Source organism: Xiphophorus maculatus, chromosome 13, assembly GCF_002775205.1.
Source record: "Xiphophorus maculatus strain JP 163 A chromosome 13, X_maculatus-5.0-male, whole genome shotgun sequence".
Lineage (NCBI taxonomy): Eukaryota > Metazoa > Chordata > Actinopteri > Cyprinodontiformes > Poeciliidae > Xiphophorus > Xiphophorus maculatus.
In genome coordinates, this window is record NC_036455.1 from 4,288,755 (window position 1) to 4,310,199 (window position 21,445).

Below are 21,445 nucleotides of genomic sequence, written 5' to 3' on the forward strand. Positions count from 1 at the left end.
TCGTCTTGTACAACGAACCATAAAAATCCACTATGTCACTTGAACTCTATGTCTGATCCGTGACAGCAATCCACAGTCATCAAGAACCACGTTGGGGACAAACAAAACAAAAGGGAGAAAGGGAGAAAATACTTTGAGGACACTGTATATTATGTAATTTGAGGCGTAGGACAGAAGCAGAAGCAACAGTGCCCTCTAAAGGTACAAAATGGGATTTTTGCTGAATTTGCTGTAACAGATTGGGAGGGACTCTTCAGGCGGCATGGATTACCCCTCATACCCGGACGTCACTTTAAATAGCCTGCCTGCCTGTCTCTATCGTCTTGTACAACGAACCATAAAAATCCACTATGTCACTTGAACTCTATGTCTGATCCGTGACAGCAATCCACAGTCATCAAGAACCACGTTGGGGACAAACAAAACAAAAGAAAAGCGACTCTAAATTTATTTCCCCCACATTCATATCGACACGGGAGAAGATTTTTGAGAAAGAAAGTGCGACATTTTTTTTTTTTTTTGACACAAGGAGGAAACTAAAGATTCATTTGCTGGACTATGTGTAACTTGGAGCTACTTTAATGGCGAAATATTCATGAAATCCTCCCGGCTACGACACACAGGACGAGGAGGAGCAGAAGAAGAAGCAGAAGCCGTGAATCCACCCCCGCCCGATGAGCACATTTTCAGCCCGCATTACCTGTCTGCACACGGCGAAGAGACGAGAGGTAAGCGCCGGGGTAGGCAGCAAGCACCGTTACATGCAGGAGCATCTGTTCGACAAAACGTGCTCTCCTCGGCAGTTTTACAGCTTTAAATCACAGCACACTTGAGTTAGAGCGCTAATTTTAGAGTGAAACGCGAGAGTGTGGGTCCTGCAGGGTTTATAGGAAGTTTTAAACGTCGCTGACACCCTCCACCATCTTCTGGAAGTTAACCGCTGGAAAAAAAAAAAACGTTTGCACGTCAAAGTTTAGCTAGCAGGCCTCGGTTTTAGCGGGGGGGGGTTGTCGACGAGCACGGAGAGGAAAGACTGCGAGAACATTAAAGTTAATCTAGATTGGTTAAAATCACTCAGTAATGAAGTTGGAGTCGGGCGCTAACTTTCAGCCCGGTTCCTGCTGCACGTCACAACTTCTAAAACATTAGCTAGAAGTGTTGCAACGCCTAGTTCTGTGTTTTTGTGCACTCATTGATCAGGAGGATGTGCACAGAGCCTCTTTTGTGTCGAGTTTGCGGCTTTTTAAGTGTTGGGTAACTTTTTGAAAGCTCCATCCGAGAGTCAGGTAGTCTGTTCCGCTATATATCCCGGATGCGCCCCGCCTGTTGCCGCTCCCTTCCCTGGTTCACGTTAGCAACACAAGCAAAAAAAAATAAAAAATAAAAAATCGACACAGATACTTTTAAGATTGTTGGAAACTTTCTTTCTTTTAAAAAAAGCGTTTTGGTAAAAGTTGTTTTTAAACTGGCAATGAGCAGGATCAAGTTAGATTAAAAAGAAATAAAATTAAACTTTGACTGTGCCCACGTAAACAACCTCTGTTCAGTTTATGTATTTTGGGTGAAACCTTAATTTGACATTTTTAAAGTTTTAAAAATGTTGTAAACATTGACCGATCAACTACTTCTGTTAGTGTTATCAGGGCCTGATTTACAAGGATGTCGGTCCCTGGGCTGCTCCCGCTTTTGATGCCCTATGCATTATACAAAATTAATTTTTACTAATGCAGATTACAGTACATTAATACATAGTCCTTTATATCTTGAAGTATGAACTGATGTATGGTAGGTTTAATATGTAGTCCCCAAGGAAATATACCATAACTTCATAATTTTCAAATACTTGAAAATACTTGCAGTTCTTTGTGGTTACAAAAATGTATGTAATTTATTTTTAAAAAATCGGAAATATAAGTTATTCATAGCAAATATTTAATTGTAACATGGAGACAGATGTGAACCTATTAACTTTTGGCATTGCTGCCAGTTTGTTATGTAAATTTTAATGTATTTTTCTCCATTAATAATTAACAGCTTAATTTCCATACTGCATTTTGTGTTTACTTGTGTTGTCTTTGGTTAATATTTAAACTGGTTTGATGCTCTGAAACACTGAACTGCGACAAACATGCAAAAAAAAAAAGAAGAAGAAATCAGGAAGGAGACAAACACTTTAACAACACTTTAAGGTCTGGTGCACCCGTCTGCTCTGAGATCTCATCTAATTAAGAGTTGTGTGTGTAGTTCAGGCTCTGTAAATCCAGACTTGTCTCATTGTGGAGAGTTTTAAATACATTTCTGTGAGACATTTTGAAAAGCATGTGTTTTGCTTTCACCTAGAAAATGGTACTACTGTCACATAAGATCCCATGAATATATATAAATATTTGGTGTAATCTGAGAAAATGTGGAGAGTTTCTAGAGATGGGAACACTTTTTCATTGCCGTTTATTTTGTAGGAGTTAACTCTTCTGTACAAAGTAACAAATTCAGCCCAGTGTAGCTACACTATTCTTGCACAACAATGAGTAAGGACTAATGACAGTTGAATCTGGAAGTTTTCACGCACTACGTAAAGAGAGACTTATGCATTAGTGTAGCATTTCTTACACTATTTAACATGAAATCAGAATAAAATTTTCTCGTTTTTGTTTTTTTCTATTTACTAAATTCCAGAATAATATTGAAATTTGGTTCAAAGAAGCAAAGTGCGAAGAGGTTCAGAGTACTAGTTTCATTATGTCTACACATCATTGTGCCTCAGTGTATCTTTATATGTCAGTGGAATTAAATATGTGGTCAATTTTGTAGATGAGCTGGATCTCCAAGGCAGAGAAACTGATTTGAAAGAAATTGGCTATATTTAGGACCTTACAAGCATTTTCAAAGTATTTAAGAGTAAAATGTAAAAGGTTATTAATATTTTCACCTACTTGTTGACAATGTTAACACTTTGTGTCACTTTAAGTTATTTAAAATAAGGATTTTATGAATCATAAACAGCACCACTTCAGCTTTCCGTCCATTAATTTGCTGTCACTAGGGGTGCACCAATTTATTGGCCAGCCCATTTATCGATGCCGATTATCCTTTATTTTGGGAAATCAGTGATTGACAGATTTTTATATGTGAAGCCGATCTTATTCGCTGATCTTATCTACCTCAGCAAAGATCTAAAAATCAACCACTGGTCTCTTCTGCTCTCCTGTCAGAGAGGTTCGACTGACAGACAAATGTGCAGACAGGATATGTCTGCACATTTGCACTTCACCCCACTGTTGCCAACTTGGCAACTTCCTTGGTATATTTAGCAACATTTCAGACAAAAAACAACTTCAATTTATAGAAATGAAGATTCAACGGCTGGAGGTGAACTTTGAGGCAAATGCTACCTGTGGAAATGAAACAACTCTTCCTCAAATCAATAGAGAGGTTGTACGCCCGGCACCAAGCAGCTCACCCTGGAACGCTCAGGGTGCCAAGCCGAAGCAAAAGTCTCACACTGCGGATCCCACGAGACGACTAACAGGGAGAGCCCCTCACCTGGACGAATCAGCGTGGCCGGCTCCTAGCCGAAACCCACCTTCAACTTCAACACCTGCTCTGCCGTAGAAAAATAAACAAGCAGCTGGAACCAAAATGGCTCCACCGACCCCGCTCCTAAGGATAAAGCCTTTTGTATCTCGAAACATTTTCACTCTGTGGGAATCCCACTGAAAAACTGAATTTCTGCACTTCAGCTTGATCCTCTGAGTGAAACTTTGCCTTCACATCAACAATGAGGCAAGACCAACACATCCATCCTGCAAAGCTCCAAAGGACAAAGCGACCACCAGAAAAACAAAAGGTATGCCAAAAGTGCTTATTGTTGGAGATGAAGCAGTAAATTGAATCAGCCACGTTTGCAATGCCAAGAAAACGAGAGTGATTTCTTTTCCTAGTGACACCGTCTCTGATTTAACTAACAAAGTACTCTCCCTAACTACTGATCAGCCAAATATTGAGACTTTAGTTGTGCATGTTGGAGCCAACTATCTGGCAAAGCAAAAATCTGAGATTCTGAAAAAGGACTTTAATATTCTTCTGAACACTATGGGAAAATTAAAAATGAAGTTATTTCTCAGTGGTCCAATTCCATCACCTCAATGGGGAGATGAAAAACACTCCAGGCTGGGCATGATAAACAAATGGCTGATTAAAAGCTGCTCTGTCAGCTCAGTGACCTTCATCGATAACCTCTGGATCTATTGGCAGCTCTTTCCCCTCTTTGGAAGAGGTGGACGCAATCTTAATAAACATGGGATAAAGCTGCTCACTGCAAACCTTTTTCATTTTATCAACAAGGACAACAATTTTATAATCGCTTCAGAAGAACAGGCTCAAGGATGTCTGACTAGGAAGGAACCTAGTTGGAGCAAACTATTCTAAAACAAGCTGATATAACATCCACTAGAGAGAGAGCGACCGGTTCCCCTCCTGCTTCGCCCCCTTCCTCTCTGCTCCTTAACTCATTCACTGCATTCACAAATGTCTATGAAGAAATGTCTTCTGTACCAGAGTTTCTCAAATTTACAGATGGAATGAATCAACAGGTTCGCCTTGGCACGTCTCTCCTTAGCGCTCACGTAGCAAACCTCACTTCATTACCTGTCCGGATCACTACAAGAAAATTTTCAAAAAACAGAAATACAAAATACAGCAGTCTTAATTCAAACCTCACACTGATCCGCCGCCTAAAGGAACCTCAGACTGAAGAACTTTCGGCCTCCAACTAAGTCACTTAAACTAGCCCTTTTAAATACCAGATCTCTCTGTGCTAAAGCTCTATTAATTAATGATTTCATCACTGAGCACAATATTGATGTTATGTCTCTGGCAGAAGCATGGCTGAATGACAATACTGAACCAACTGTACTAATTGAATCAGCTCCTCCTAACTAAAATTTTTAAGTGAGAATAGAAGACATAAAACAGGAGGAGGCGTGGCTTCAATATTTAAGAATACCATAAATTGTAGTAAAATCCCTTTGTGGGCTTTTACCTCAATTCCAAGATACTCAAGAGGTAAAATGACCCAAACAAACTTTGACACTAACTTTATACAAAACTCCAACATACGTGGAAAATTTCTTTACTGACTTGAATGAGTTTCTATCTCATTATGATTGTTTAATAATTGTCGGTGATTTCAGCATTCATGTTGACAACCCCCAAGACAGAGGGGCAAAAAAGCTCGCTAACATTTTAAAGACTTTTAGTCTAACACAACATGTCAAACAAGCAACACACACTCAAGGACACACACTAGATCTGGTTATCAGTAAGGGTATGAATATTTACAATGTCTCTGTAACTGACGTCGCATTGTCGGATCACTTTGCTGTTATCTTTGAAAGTTCTTTATCTTTTAACCCACTTGGACAAACAGCTACTATCACAAAACATTCTTTCACAGAAAACGCAGCAGAAACATTTAATCAAATCCACTCTTCCTTGCCCTTAAGCTGTAATGATGTAGATAAGTTGGTAGATGACTCTCAGTCTAAAGTTTCAGATATCATTAAAGTGAAGGTTGTGTCTGGTAGGAAGAAATTATAAGTCAATTAAGTTCAAGTTCCTGCTGTCTGGATGTCCTACCCACACATTTCCTTAAGAAAATCCTGCCTGTCATTGCTAATGATCTGATCCAAATAGTAAACTCATCGCTCTCATCAGGTGTTTTCTCCCAGGTTTTGAAAACAGCAGTTACCAAACCACTGATAAAGAAGAACACTCTGGACAAATCATTAATGCAGAATTACAGGCCGATCTCCAACCTCCCATTCATTAGCAAAGTTATTGAAAAAGCTGTGTGTAAACAATTAAATGGCTTCCTAACAGGAACCAACAGCTTTGACTCTTTCCACCACAGCAAGGAGACTGCTCTTGTAAAAGTGTTCAATGACATCCATATAAGTACAGACTGTGGCAGAACCACAGTGCTGGTTCTTTTGGACCTCAGTGCAGCTTTTGACACCGTCGACCATGACATATTACTGAATTGACTGGAGAGTTGGGTCAGACTCTCCGGTTCAGAAGGTTCCTTTAAATCTAAAAACCCACCTGTTTAGAGTTGTATTTGAAATGTAATCAATTACGAATTTAATGTTGGCATTTGACTTAATGTGATGTTTTGATTGTTGATTCTATGTTGCATAACTTTGTGTTTTTGTGTTTATGATGTAAAGCACTTTGAAATGCCTTGCTGCTGAAATGTGCTATACGAATAAAATTCGATTGATTTGATTTAAAGATCGGTAATCGTCCAGAAAACTGCCATCGGTGCACGCTTAGCTGTCGCCATTTCTGTGGTTAAGAATGGAGGATAATTCAACATGCATAATCTTCATAGCATGTTGGAATTATTTGCTTTCGTTTTTCTCATTTCACAATTGTCTTTTTCTGCATGTTGAAGTAAGGCGCTCGCTTCAGATCAGCCAAAGGCAGAGAGCTCATTTTGCACTTGAGAACCTAGAAACACGTCATGACAACTAATCGGCCTTGAGGAATGTTTGCAGTTCTCCCATTGGACAGAAAGTGTCTCTGCAGGTTCATTCAAATCCCAGAATAAACTCTGAGGACCGACTGCAAACCTGAAACCATTGACCTAATTTAACACAATCAGCCAAGAGGCCATTCATTGTTCTTTTTGAAGCAGGTGACAGACTCGTTCTGACCAGCAGGTTGCAAATTGATGAGCTCTTTGAGAAAAGGGCAGCTCATTCCAGACTCGTTTTATTATGCAGGAAGCGGGTGGAATAACCGCAGAGTTTAATTTTAAGAGACTCCAACATCGGGACAAAGGTTGTTACATAATCACCCTCACACTAAAAACCTGCTGATGTGGCGTTGGAAAGCTTTTCTCTGATGACCGAGCAAGTCGCTGAGGTGTTGCCAGTAACTCCGCTGATATCCTCCCGGTTTAACGAGCGACCCTTATGCTGTTTGTACTCTCCCATCAGAAGGCCGGTGACTCACCACCATACGAAAAGCGAATCGGATGGGACCGCTCAAATTCAAGCGACGGTTTCACACAATGCAGAAATGAAAGCCCACCCTCCAATCTGCTTATTGCTCATTTTTCACTCTGATCTAGCCTGAGAGCATGTGATCGGTTTTAATTCAAAGCAGGCGCGATTGTTGTGGGGATTTTTTGTGATTAATTCAAACCTCAGAAATGCTTTGAGTCTCTTGTTTGTTCGGTACAAAGTACAAAAAATGTTTTGTGCATTTTTTTGTACTTTGTTAATGACTAAGAAGATGTTTAAGATGACTTATTCTGAAATAAGTGCACTTTCTAAATGGATATGAATTACTTAACTGTTTGGAGTTTTTGTGATAGACCAACAAAATATAGTGAAAAAATTGTAAATGTTTTACATGAAAAATATATATTTTAATCAATTTTCTTGTCTACAAATCTATAAAATGGTGTAGTAATGTCACATAAAACCTATTAAAATTCGGTGTTGTGCTTGCAATGTTAGAAATTCAAAGGGAAATAAATACCTCTCCACCCACTGACGGTGGCAATTAAATAATCGATTACTTTTTGAAGATGAGGGACAAAAGGTACGCCGAGTCTTGAAACCGGTTTCAGTCGGATCATGAATGGAGCAAGAAAGAATTTTAAGTTTCAACTAGACCTGTGAGGATAACACATTTTTCTGGACAATAAATTCTCCCAGAAGTGATTGCAATAAACGACAATATTGTTGTTTTGAGACCATTTTCAAGTACCTAATATAATGGGATTAATTAATTTATTGCTTATTACGACAGGCCTATTTTCAAATCTTTCCAGACTTATAGGCCCTTCACACATGGAGACTTTTTTTTTGTAAGCGATTAAGGAAAAAAAAAGAAAAGTTTGTCCACTCGCCAGAATTCAACACCTCAGAAAACGCGCCAATCGGTGGCGCTGTAACGCTGCCACAGAACGACACAAAAAACAGAACAGCGCCGTGTTTATTTGAGAGAGACGCTTTCAGGATAGAGAGAGAGAGAGAGAGAGAGAGAGAGAGAGAGATGGACGATATCATTGTTTAAAAAAATATGCAACTCGTATGGAAACATGGAAACTGTGTTTTGAAATCTCTCCATTCTGGAACCTGGTTTCAAAAATATTAATTTCTGGTCTCTGAGACGCTTAATCCGTGTGGATTGAAACGACCAAAAACTTTGACGGACACCTAAAATTGTCTCTGTGTGGACGGAGCTTTGTGCACAAAGTTGGCACTATTGATTAAACACGCAGGAAGTCCTTTTGGAAATATTTTATATTCAGTTATTTTGTCTTTATATAAAGCAGTTTCTATTTATCATGCAACTTTAGGCAATTTACTGTACTCCAATCATGTTAGCATTTGAAAAACTTTTTTTTTTTTTTTACAAATGAAAAAGTAGAAATTAAACAGGAGACATTTCTTAGATATGTTGCTCAACAGACTATAACCACATCCTCTGCTAGTTGTGTAATTTCCTTCTCTAGATTCATATAACCACAACATTAAGAATCCAATGAGTACTATGAAACTTGAATGCAGATGTTGATAATATTTTCTGTAAAACTAAAACATTCTGTTGCTTCTTATTGAATCCCTGCATCTACGAAACGCCTACGAATCAAGCCTTTCATCCCTTTTTGTTTGATCGTGTTGCTTATTACATTAGAGAAATTATCTATCATTGGTTCCGATCAGCTTCAAAAGGAAGTGGTCAGATATCAAGAAGTCGACTCATACACAGTCGGTTCCTGGTTGGCTGTTGACCAATCAATGAAGTGACCAAATCCTCCATTTTAATATCTGCCTTAGTTTTGTTTTCTTAACTCTCCTTTGTGTTTTGTTTTTAGGATGTTATCTCGGTTAAATGAGCTGATATGGGCCGACTGGATCTGGTTCCCAGACGGCTACGGCTGGGATGATCTGAAGGATCACGATGGGAAAGTCTTTCCTAAAACTCGGGACCTCTGGGCGGTTCTCCCAGTCGCACTTTGCTTCATCATCATCAGACAGATATTTGAGCAGTGAGTCATTTTAATCTCCGTGGCTTTTTTGTTTGCTTCCGAGTACTACTAAATGTGACGCTAAGTCTGCTTCTCTGCTCCACAGGACTATAGCACTTCCTTTAGCGACTCTGCTGGGAGTGAGAGACAAGCATCGTGTTTGTGCGTCGCCTAATCCCGTCCTGGAGTCTCATTTCTGTAGCAAATCAAAACATCCCACACAGGTACTCCCACTGCAAACATCAGCGCTCTCAGCTGCTGAAGTTATTCCCTGTTCTACTGTGTGAATGTTGATTTAGTTTATTTACCCATCCAAAGGTTTTCCACAATAATCATCCACCCATCTGTCCATTCGTCCTTTCACCCATCTGTCAGTTTGATTGTCTGTCCATCCAACATTTGTTCAGCCATCCACTCATCCTTACATTTGACTGTCCATTTGTTTGTCCATCCATCCTTCTGTCCAGTTGTCATCCATTTGTCCGTCCATCCATTCAGTCCTTCCACAGGGTAAAAATGCATCCAGACTTTCAAAACTAGAGCCTGGACAAAAATACAAATATGACATGAAAACCTGCCAAGAATGGATAAAAGTTTTGCTTGTAGATTCTGATGTGGGGAGTTGAGTGCATTACAACCCGAATGCAGCACTGTCTTGTTTAATTTCAGGGCTCCATAGAGAGTTTAAGTAAACAGACGGGATGCTCGGTGCGACAGGTGCAAAGGTGGTTCAGGCGACGGAGAAATGAAGACCGACCCAGCAAGCTCAAAAAGTTTCAGGAAGCGAGGTTGGTTTACGTCCATGCTTCTAAATCCTTTCATTTCCCTCCGAACAAAGCCACATTTCCTCTGAGTCCCACTGTTCACATAGTTTAATTTTTCTGGAGGTCATGATGTTCTCTCGCAAATGAAACATTTCTTGCGAGTGTGTCAACATAAAAGCTTGCAAACCCTGCAGCAATACTTGGTGGGGAAGTTGTTTCTCACCAAAACCACAGAGCAGCGCGGCTCTAAGCTCCCACCAGCAGCCGCCGTAGTAAAACAGTAACAGTGATTTATTGAGGTTGTTGTTGTAAAGCCGCTGTGAGAGACATTCCTGTCGTACATTAACGCTTTAATTGCATCTTATTCAACTGTTTCCACGCGGCACAGATGATCATTTCATCACAAGTGGCTCCATTTGAAACTGCAAGCCACACCCACAAAGTGGGAGGAAGCGTTTCACTAAACCTGTTGCAGAAGAAGGAAAAAACTGACATCTGGTGAACGACAAAACCAATGCAAGCCAGCTGTTTCCCAGCTGCCGTTTGTCCGTCCCAGTAGCTCATCATGGGATTTACTTGGTTTTTTTTACCTGCTTGTTAGGCATAAAGAGTAAAAAACTATTACATCCTTTTTAACTGTTTGGTTAATTTAATGATCTCCAGCATAAAGGTGAGCGATATGGAAGGTGAATTTTATCACGATATTTTGGAGTGCTATTGGGATAATGATAAACGATTAAAAAAAAACTATTTATTACTTCACCACAGATATGCAGCTTTTGATTGAGGGTGGATGTGTTGGTCTTTTGAAATGTGATTTCTATTACTAACGCTACAAATAAAGACTTCATTTAATCACATTTTCAAATTTATTCATATTTATTGATGCTCGCCGGGAACAAAAATAGTAGAGAAAACAGTAAAAATAAGAAAATTGAATTAGCTGAAATTTATCATGAGAACGATTAATCAAAATTCTTATTGTGACAAGAAATTTTTCACAATAAATGATAGACAATACGATAAATGGCTAAACTATTATTTTTCCTTGTAATTCTCGTAATAACAATGGCTTTCTACCCTTGTTTGAACACCGTTGAGTCAAGTTTTTTATGTTTTGCTACATAAAGCACCACACTATTAAACACTATTCCTATTTTCTGAGATAATTGTTTTATTCTTTTACAGCTGGAGGTTTACATTTTACCTTCTTGCTTTCTTTGCTGGCCTGGCAGTCCTTGTTAATGTAAGTAGTGCACCCAAAACTTGTCGTGCAGATGACCAAAATTTAAGTTACTAATCTTTCATTAAGGAGCAAGTGAAAGTTTATTGACATGAAATGAAAAAAAGTGAATGTGCAGCAAATAAGTCTGCACTTGTACAAATTGAACACATTCAACCTCCATTAAGTTTGCAGTTTTTCAAACCGGCAAAGACGTATTCTACCAGAAGAGAGAATATGATCAGAGGAGACATTTATTTGATGGAAACTTTGTGTGCCATAAAAGTGATAACGAGAATAAGCCTGTTGCAATAAATCAATCAATCACATAGGTTAAAATGAGCTTGATCATTTCTACTTGCATGATTGTTTGTTTCAAGTAGCCCTTTTTTTTCCTGTTTATTTGATTTTACAGAATCTTCAGTGTTCATCTTTTATTATTTCGGTTGATTTTGTTTAATTTGGATATTTAAAATGTCTTCTATTGCCAATGTTAAATGTTTGTTTGAAATTAACATTTATTGCTCTTTGAGAGGGTAAACTTGCATTATTATGCAATTACCATTAAATCACTTGAAAACAGTCTGAACAACAATATTCTCGTATATAACAAATTTTGCTGGCCGATAAGTTGTCACTGAACTTATTGCGATAAATGATAATATTGTTGTTTTGAGACCATTTTCAAGTAAAATAATGGTAATAATGGCCTAATAATGCAAAAAGACATTCTCAAAGATGAATAAACGTTAAATTCTAATTAACATTTAAACACTGGAACTGGGAGACATTTTAAATATCCAAAATAAATAAAGAAAACAACAGGAATAAAATTAATTATGAAGTCTCACTAGTTGAGACAAAAAAGCACCAAACTGAAGACTTTTATTATTTGGTTTTTGGTAAAAAGAGGAAAAATTACAAATCAAGCAAATGAAAATTATTGAGTTTCTTTAAATTTTTTATGTGATTAATTGATTTATTGTTTGTTTGTGACAGGTCTAACAGTTGTAGATTTGTGAATCTTTATAAACGTCCTTGTTGTGTTTCTTAAATCATTCTTTCTCTGCTTCTTCGTAGAAACCATGGTTCCACGATGTAAAACTGGTGTGGGAAAACTTCCCCAAAATGGTAACTATCGTTTATTCAAATGTTTCTCCTGAAGTTGTGAATATGTTTCCTGCGTTTTTACTGAGCAAGATTTGACTGTTTCTCCAGCCGCTGTTGACCTCCCAGTACTGGTACTACATGATCGAACTCGGCTTCTACGTCTCCCTGATTTTCAGCGTAGCATCAGATGTCAAGCGGAAGGCAAGTGAAGCCGCATCCTGTCTAAATAGTTTGATGTTATACACCTTCACCCTCAGAAACTGTCCATTGAGAGTGATAATTTCCTAAGTGCCTGAAAATGATCTCTTGTGTTTGTGCCGTGTTTTGAGGTTTGGGTATTGATTTGCTCGTGAAATCCTGACACGTTGTATCGACTGCAGCTGTCGGCTGTTCGAGCTCCCGGTAAAGATGATCTCCTGCTCTGCTCATGTGTGGCATGTCAGGTTAATGTGTGCAGGAGGTTTACATGTTGTTCAGAAAGCGCTAAAGCTGCAAACCTCGAGCCAGTGGAAGCTGCTAATCTGTCAAACCAAAACAGGGTTTAGCAGAAAGCAGGTCAAAGTTCATTAGAATGCCACCATGTTGAAATCTCCTTTCTAATCTGAGAATTTGTTTTGTCATTTCCAGTTAAACGTCTTATCTTAACGTAAATGATTTTAAATGTAGCAAAGCTTCTCTAGCTGTGTGCTCTGCTTTATGCGGAGTGTAAATCATTAAAAAAAAAAAAGGAGCATTGCTTTAGGTGAGGAATGTTTACAGCTCGATCAATAAGTCACCAATCCTTGGGTGCATTTGGATTTTTAACATCACCTATTTCTTCCTTTCAAGGATTTCAAAGAGCAAATTGTTCACCATGTGGCTACCATCCTCCTCATCAGCTTCTCCTGGCTGGTCAACTACATCCGAGCCGGGACTTTGATCATGTTGGTGCACGACGCCTCTGACTATCTTATGGAGGTATGACACGTCCAAAGGCCAAAAGTTTTTGTTTTTTATGCTTTTTCACAAATTTACGTGTTATAAAATCCAAAGGGTTAAACCAAAATAATATGAAAAAGGGTTAGATGGTGGATTTTGTGTGTGGTGAACCATTTTTAAGTTGATTTTAATTATGTTTTGGGTTGTTAGTCTTACCGACGACCTATTTTTATTTTACCAACAGAAGTTTTTTGATTTCTTATTAAAATGTCCTAATTTTTCAAGGTGAATTAAGCCATGCCACACTGAGATGGATCTGTGTTTTGTTAAAACACGCCCACAGCATCACACCTCCTCCACTGTACCTGTGCTTTCCCACATATTCAGCCTTTGTTTCGCACCAGACACACCTAAATAATTTGTTGCAGAAAACCTCAAAGTTGATCTCACTTGTGGAGGATTTACCAATCAGCACTGCAAAAACACAAAATCTAACAAAGTATTTTTACTCTTATTTTCTAGTGCAAATACCTTGGTACACTAAAATAAACGTACTAGTTCGACTGCCAGATTATTTCACTTATAACATTGGAAGAATATATTTGTATAAGTAGAACTATTACTCTTTTGAAAATCAATATTAAGGAATTATTAACTGAAAACAAGCTCTTGTATCTAGCTGAAAAGATACTTGTTTTATTTCATTTGTACTAAGATCTTTGCACTAGAAACTAGACAAAACCTACTCTGTACTATTTTGTGTTTTTGTAGTGTATAAACTGGTTTTGTATGTAATTGAAATTTAATCTGATTGTGTGATTTTTGGGAATAGAATAGACCATTTTGACTTTTTGTCCTGTTATTGGGTAAATTTCAGCCACAAAGTATCAGGTAAGTGGAAACAAACCGGTGTGCACACTGAAGTAATAATGACAAAAATAGAAGCTGTACAGTTACAGTTACGTGAAGTAAAGAACGTTACAGTTATTAATAAACGTAAATGGTACAAACACACAATATTAATAAGCTTATATGTGTAGAGAGATATATTTGTGCAAAAAAAAATGCTTTTTGAAAGAAACTATAAAAATGTGCAGGTAATTCTAACGTTTTCTTTAATTATTTTTAGAGCTGCGTTAAATAGTCTAGCATCTACTGGTAGGAACAACCTGCAACAATGTTGCTTTGTGTGTTTGGGACGCAGCAGCCCGTCACTGATGGAGCAATCCATGCTGTACAATTTTATTACTGAGTGTAAATTACAAGTGTGAGAATGATTTATTAACTGTTTGACAGAAGAATAACAATTCATTCTGCCATTTTTTTTCAAATATCTTTTCTTTGATAGAATAATTGAACAGTTTTACATCAGCAGAAATAATATTTCTTTGATACTTGAGCAGCCCAGGTGTATGTAGAGAGTTTCTGCCCTCTAGAGGTTAAAAAAAAATCTCCTTTCTTCTTCTGCTTTCTTTCTAGTCGGCCAAAATGTTTAACTATGCGGGCTGGAAAAAAACCTGCAACTTCATCTTCACTGTGTTCGCTGCAGTTTTCATCATCACCCGCCTCATCATCTTCCCCTTCTGGTAAAACAGAAAAACAGCATGGATGATGCATCACACACATGTTTATTCAATGCAACGTTTAATAGGAATGTGTGAGTGGTGGTTGCCGAGCTGAATTTGTATATTTTTGTTGTTTTTCTTTGCATCTTTTATTTGCACATTTGGTACAATCATCATATGTATCCCAGGTTAATTAAACTCATTTGTTTTCTGCACCATCAGCCAAGTTGTTTAGTTTTAAAAATGGAAATAACCAGCCAAATACTTATCTGTGAGCCTTGAGTTATTTTGTTTTTCATGCTTAAATTTTAAAAATATATATTTTCCTGACATTATTTTATTTACAAACACATCAGGAAGTTTGGAAACATTTAGGAGAACGACAGTTTGGAGTTTTGATCATTTTAGTGTTTTGGATTTGGTGATAATGCTCCTTCTCTGTAATGTCTCTTCAGCATTCATTCTCCCTTAAACAAGTTGGTGTGAGTTTTCTCATTCTTTGGATGTTACTTCCTACTTTGTCACAAAAGTTCAAAGGAGTCGCACAGTGTGGGAGGAATCGCTGAGACGCCATTTTAAACTGATTATTAATGTTTAATCAGCTAGAGATTATGTTCTTCACACTAAAGGAGCAGCAAATCCCTACTTGAAATATAAATTTGTTGACATTTTCACAACTTCCCCCCCACCCCCCCTTCAAACAGCAGTTCTTTGTTTGAGCTCCCGGCCCATTCTCAACAGGCTCCAGAGGATTACTGACGCCGGTTCTGAATGGACCCTTTGTTTGCTCTTTCTCTAGGATCATATATGCAACAGGCGTGTACCCGCTGTCTCTCTACCCCACCTTCTTCGGCTTCTACTTCTTCAACGGGCTGCTGGTGGTGCTGCTGATTTTGCACATCTTCTGGACGGGACTCATCCTGCGCATGGTCATCAAATTTCTGCCAGGAAATGTAAGAAAAGCAACAGAAAACAGCGTCTTATTGGGATTTGTATTTATTTTTGGCATAAAGTGTATGTGTGGTTTCAAACGCATTTCTTTACACATAAAAATCAAAATGTAGCCCCTTTCACTCTGACACCCCAAAATAAAAATCCAGCTGTTCTGTGAAGCTGTCAGAGGTTTGTTGGAGACTCTGGGAAAGAAACAGCAACAGATAAAGCATCTTATGAGAAAGGGAAGAGCACAGCATTGGAGGAGGATCTGCAGAGATCCTCCGCTCAGGTGGAAGAATCTGTTGCTGCTGTTTGAAAATCCAGAACTTTGGAAGGTAACACTTTATTTGACGGGTTGTGAATAAGACAGTCATGACACCGTCATAAACATGACATAACATCTGTCATGAACATGAGTAAGTCTTCATGAATATTTATGACTGTTGTCATAAAGTGTCATTCGGTAATTCATGACACTTTTAATACAGAGTTGACATTATTCAAAATGTCTTTATGACAACTTGACATTAACCAAGAAATCATGATCCAACATAAATTTGTTATAAAAGTATTACTGATTAAACTTTAAAATTATGTAGCTTTGTTATTAAAGCTAATAACATAATGACTTGGATTATTATGTTAACATAATAATGCAAGTTCACCCTCTAAAGGTTAATATCATAGTTTAACGCAAGAAAATTGGTTATTGTGACAGGCCTACCATCATATCACTCTTAAAAGTCCATCCTCATGACAAAATGGTGGTGGCAGTATCATGCTGCGGGAAGCTGGCAGATCCTGCCAGAACTGATGGTGGAAATGGTTGCACAAGAATAACAATCTGTTGGCAGGTTACTAAAGATCTGGGGTTTAGGTTCACTTTGCAGCAGTCTGCATGTTGTTGTCAAATTGGACAAAAACATGCCACACTTTTCAGATTTTTAGCTGCAAAATTGTGACCTTTACACGCATATACAACTGTGTGTAGATCTGTTACATGAAAACTCGATAAATGAATCAAAGTCTTCAAATAAGGGTACAAAATGTGGACGAGTTGATGAAAGGATTGCAACAAAGTCACATCAGCCGACCAAAATTCAACACGTTTTCTGTTCTGCTTTGTGTTTTTGCGACAGGGCATCGTGGAGGACGAGCGCAGTGATAAAGAGGAGACGGAGTCGGACGACGAAGATGACTGTAGCAAGCCGAAGAACGGCCATGTGCAGAACGGTCACTCTGTCCTCCACAACCACAAGAAAAGAGACTGACTGGTCAGAAAGAGAGAGACTGGCTGATTATAAACAAGAAAGAAAGAAAAGGTGACAATGGCGCCCTCATCTGGAAGCTGAAGAACATGCAGCAGGCATCACACTCAAATTTACTCTCATTTGTATTTTACGTTTTAGGAAACGCAGTCAGCTCCGAGGGGATCACTTGGCCTCTCTGTGGATTACACTAAGATAGAAAAGGAGCCGTTTTGATCCCGTTTGCCTCTAAGCAGCAGAACAAATTCCCACTTCTATATTTTTCCTCTTTGTCAACTTGCCTGCTTGCAGCTTTGTTTTCTTGATGGGAATATTTCCTGGAAACTCGGCGCTTCAGATGGTTTCTCCCGTCCCTACAGCTCATTAACACTCTTCTAATTCTAACTGTCGATCTAAAACGTAACTTATTTTTGCTCTAAATAAACGCACAGATGCCAGAGATGATGTGATGAGCACTATTGTAAATGTGGCTGTGATTTCTTTTTTTTTTTTCTCCTATGGACCATAAATCCCCTTAAGTTCAACGTTTTATTCAATTACGAAAAAAAAAATCAGTTTCTGCTGCATTTCTGCCGCTCTAGCTCTTTTCGGTTAACATTGCGAGGTTAAAGACGAAACAATTGCTAAATAACAATAATAATTAAATAGTGTGAGTGAAGGTGCCTAGCCTGCCATACAAACTGAAAAGTGCCTTTGGAGAAATGTGTCTTTAAATACTTGCTTTTCTGAGAGATGGCTTGTTTTAAATGTTTGTTTTGTTTAAAATCTTTTAAGTTTTATCACCTTTCTCTCATTGTTTATTTCTTTTAGTGCAGCCAAAAAGTTTAAATTTGGGAGCAAAGCGTTTGATTAAGTCGATCAGTAAATGTTGATTCTTTTCTGGCTGGAATAATCCAAAGCATATCCATTTAGTATATTTGTTTTTATTATTATTATTATTTATGTCTCAGTCATCTTGAGATGCACTTTATGGTTCTTTAGAGGATCAGTATTGACTGAAAAACTAGTGAATCATTTTAGTTACAGTGTTTGTTTCAGATTTCAAATCATTATTTGTTTGGAGGTTCAAAAAATAATTTCAACCCTTTTTTTATATAATTATTCACGTGAATATTCATTTGTCATTTGAATATTCATTCATTTGTTTTGACAGGGTTTTTGGTTTAGCTAGGAACAAAGAAAGATGTTAGTGAGTAAAGATGTAAAAACAAAACAAAATGTAACGCCAAATTGTTGTTTACATTTTCTAAGACGTTATTTGCGAGTGCCTTCATCATTTCAAAATCTTCTTCTTGAATGCCTTCTTGACCAATCACATGCAGCTCTCTGTTAACTTTGCTTTTCCTGAAGTCTTTTTATTCTTCCTGAGTTGTACATTTCTAACATGGATGATATAAATTTGTGAGAAAAACATCTTTTTTTGTTGTATTTATTTCTGAAGATGATGAAATATTTTAGAGATTTTATTTCTAAACTGAAACATTTTTTCATTGAGGATTGTTTTGTGTTTTCTTTGTATTTTGTAGACAATATGACTAGTTGGGTAAATGCAAGATGTGATTTAAGTTTTACATGAAATAACTAATATTTGTAATGTGATACCTGCTCTAATAATATGCTAGAAGTAGTTAAGGTACAAAAAACAAAAACGGATCATATTGCCGTAACATTTTTGTGCTTCATTTTATAGTTTTAAAATATGAAACTTTCAAAAAGCAGGTGGATTAGCTTTTTTAAATAAATCCTGACCTAAATACTAATGAGGTAAAAAAGGTTCACTATCCATCAGAATTTAACACTGTAATTTCTGACTCTTTGTATAAATCTGAGGAATCTGGGGTAATAAAAACAACACATTATTTATTAGTCAAAAGACTACGGCTCAAAATATTGAAGATTTGGCCATGATTGCATTTTTTATGATTCTCAATGGATTACTGGTGGAAAGTTTTAGCTTTTTTTTTTTTTTAAAGAAAACTCCTTCTAGTTTTTTCCCCCACCCTCCTCTACTGTATTTTGGCTGCAGGCTTGAAGTCCTCCTCATCTAATTGCATATGGAGCGGGATCACTTTACCATCCTGTGCTCCACTTTATCCTCCACACTGTTCCTGCCACCAGGCAGCCTCAATGCAACAATCTCCATTTTAAAGCAGCGGGGTCAATTTCCACCCTGCTCCAGCATCTGGCTCTGCAATTTAATTGCTAATGCGGCTCCAGTTTCTCTGGATTTTCTGTGTCCAGTTTTCCTGCTTCCTCCTAACTTTGCCTCTTCTTTCTCCTAATTTCTTCTTCCTGTCTTTTTTCTTCTTCTTACATTTGTGAAGCAAAACCTCCCGGTTGCGTGAGCCAGGACGGTGTGAAGTCCAACCAAAGGTCTCCCGACAGGAGAACAAAAGCAGGGGGGTGTTTGATCCACTTGTGAACTGTGTAGACCGTTATTCAATTCCTGCTTAAGTATTAATAAAGGCTTTACACCCGGGGGGAGGTCGCGAGGTGTGAGTGCACGCTTGTGTATCTTGCATCCATGCATCTCCTGAGTGCAGGAGCTAATTTGTGGGCTGCTCATTTTCCCTGTAATGATATTGCAAGAGGAGGACAGTAAAGGCTTTGGTAGCAGATTACTGTCTAGTGTAGCCTCGTTAATAAGGAAACCTTGGAGCAACACAGAGTTCTGATGCTATAAGCTTTTAACTATGACAGCTATTGGGAGGTTTGGGCTTTTGGCTCCTCTGCAAACAAAACCCAGATGACAATGCTTCCAGGATGGTGAGTTACTGGCTTTGACATTTCCCAGAGTTGATGCTAGAACTAAAATAAATGGCGTTTTGTTATTTATAGGTTTTGTTTCTGTTTAGTCAAACTCAAATGACTTTTCAAAACTTTTAAAGCTCATTCATCTCACATAAAGCATAGCTGTATCAGGAAACCTATTACAGGGCCAAATTAATATTTTTTTAATAAACAATGCAAACTTTAATTTTATCAGGACAACATGTATGTATATATATATATATATATAATTAGTTTTTTTATTTTAAACCCAGAAACTCTCTGAGCTGTAAAAACCTGGGAGGTTCTTTGCTGCCGTGTTTGTTGTATAGAAAATTTTGTTTTTGCAAAACTTTAAACTTTTCACTAAAAGATTATCTACTTTCAACTCTGAAACACAAATATATTATTAGGTAATTATGCATAGATTGCCCTTGTTGAAAATCAAATCATGGTGGTACACAACGTTTTTCAATCGTGTTCACAACATTTCCAGACTTGGGTGTAAACCATAAACATGCATTAATTTTAATAGAATATTATCTTTTATAAAATAGACTAACACATAGCAGCAAATAATGACATGTCGAGCTGTGTGTGAATGTTGCTCTCGTGTAAAGTAAAGCATTTCGACTATAATTGCATTGTATTAAAACTTCTTTCTTTCTTTTTTGCAAAAAAAAAAAATCATTCGTGTTTGGTTTCTCAGCCAAATGGTCAGTGAATAAGTAAACAGTATCCACCTGTGTGACACTTCAAACCTGCCAAAACTTTTAATTCAGGCTGGACATGGAGAGCAGTAACCAGAAAAGCAGCCAAAAGGTGTTTTGTTTGTTTTATGTATTGGGTGTAAGGTTCTGCATAAATAAAAACGAAAAATTTAAGATTTTAATTGATTGATTGAGATGTTGTGACTTAATTTAAGTAACACTGAAAAGGAAAGTGGGCCTAAAGTCCTCTGTGGTAATATCAGTAGGATAAAAAAAAATAAAAAAGCAAAGACAAGAGAAATCTGTAAAGGGGTAAATAAAGCAGATCACTTTGGCAGAGCTGAGGAAAGAAACACTGAGTGAGGAATACTTTCTACTGAACAATAAGACGGAGTTAATTTAGTTTATAGCAGGAATAGCTCTATCTATATTTTTATTAATTATGTTTCTGTGATTGTCCAAAAACGAGACATTGCTTTTAAAATAACAACAAATTCCTCAGATTTAATGCCTGATGTTTTATTTTTGTACTTTTCCCTCAGTGAAACAGAGATAAGGTGTATTTTCTAACAAATGACGGCTCTGTTTTGCCCACATGACATAAAACTTGACTGTGAAGATGATCTTCTCTTGTCTCTCTGCTTGAATTTCATGGATTTATATCAGCAGATAGACGCAGTTGCAGTGATAAGATATTCACACAGTAATCTGATCAGTTTTAGACAGGCTCATTGATCACGTAGATTAGATCAGGAACTAAATTAGAAACTGAAAAAAAAATGCTTCAACTGCTAAAATTTTCAGGGTAGCAATTTAGGATGACAGAAAAACACATTCTGTGCTTTTATTAAGAAGAATTTTATTATTCTAACCACCTTCCTATGTTTTTTTCATCTTGGCTGAACATAACCCCGGACTTGAGGTGAGAGAGCTCATCTGAGAAGAATCAGCATCGTCCACATGGACCAGCCTCTGTACCAGGCGCCGCCCTTCGAGGTGGATGTGGACCTCGGGTTTGCGCTCTTCTTCCTCTTCCTGCTGTGTTTCTTTCTCCTGGTGACGGTGGTGCGCTGCGCCCAGACGGTGGTGGATCCTTACGGCTCCATCTCCACCTCTACCTACCAGGAGGAGCAGATC

General features: G+C 37.8%; 1 protein-coding gene across 2 annotated transcripts; it reads left to right on the top strand.

Annotated features, from left to right (window-relative positions):
• Positions 1–283: 283 nt before the first annotated feature.
• LOC102223697 (ceramide synthase 2-like) lies at positions 284–18,242 on the top strand. 2 transcript variants are annotated; one of them, XR_002753698.1, is made up of 12 exons: positions 284–728; positions 8,894–9,067; positions 9,153–9,270; positions 9,716–9,834; positions 10,999–11,056; positions 12,113–12,163; positions 12,251–12,343; positions 12,971–13,099; positions 14,540–14,646; positions 15,425–15,578; positions 16,701–16,883; positions 16,971–18,242. XR_002753698.1 is itself a non-coding variant. In XM_023345059.1 (11 exons), the coding sequence occupies exons 2-11, from the start codon at positions 8,895–8,897 to the stop codon at positions 16,830–16,832; spliced, it is 1,134 nt and encodes a 377-aa protein (XP_023200827.1). In that variant the 5' UTR covers positions 284–728; position 8,894; the 3' UTR covers positions 16,833–18,242. The 2 variants fall into 2 exon arrangements, 1 of the variants encoding a protein (XP_023200827.1); XM_023345059.1 differs by having other exon boundaries at positions 16,701–18,242.
• The last annotated feature ends 3,203 nt before the right edge of the window (positions 18,243–21,445 follow it).

What these genes read in the sequence shown, in the direction of transcription:
- LOC102223697 (XM_023345059.1), top strand. Translation starts at nt 8,895, where the DNA reads ATGTTATCTCGGTTAAATGAGCTGATATGGGCCGACTGGATCTGGTTC. An exon ending in ATCAGACAGATATTTGAGCA is followed by an intron (nt 9,068 to 9,152) that starts GTGAGTCATTTT and finishes TCTGCTCCACAG; the next exon opens with GACTATAGCACTTCCTTTAG. An exon ending in AATCAAAACATCCCACACAG is followed by an intron (nt 9,271 to 9,715) that starts GTACTCCCACTG and finishes GTTTAATTTCAG; the next exon opens with GGCTCCATAGAGAGTTTAAG.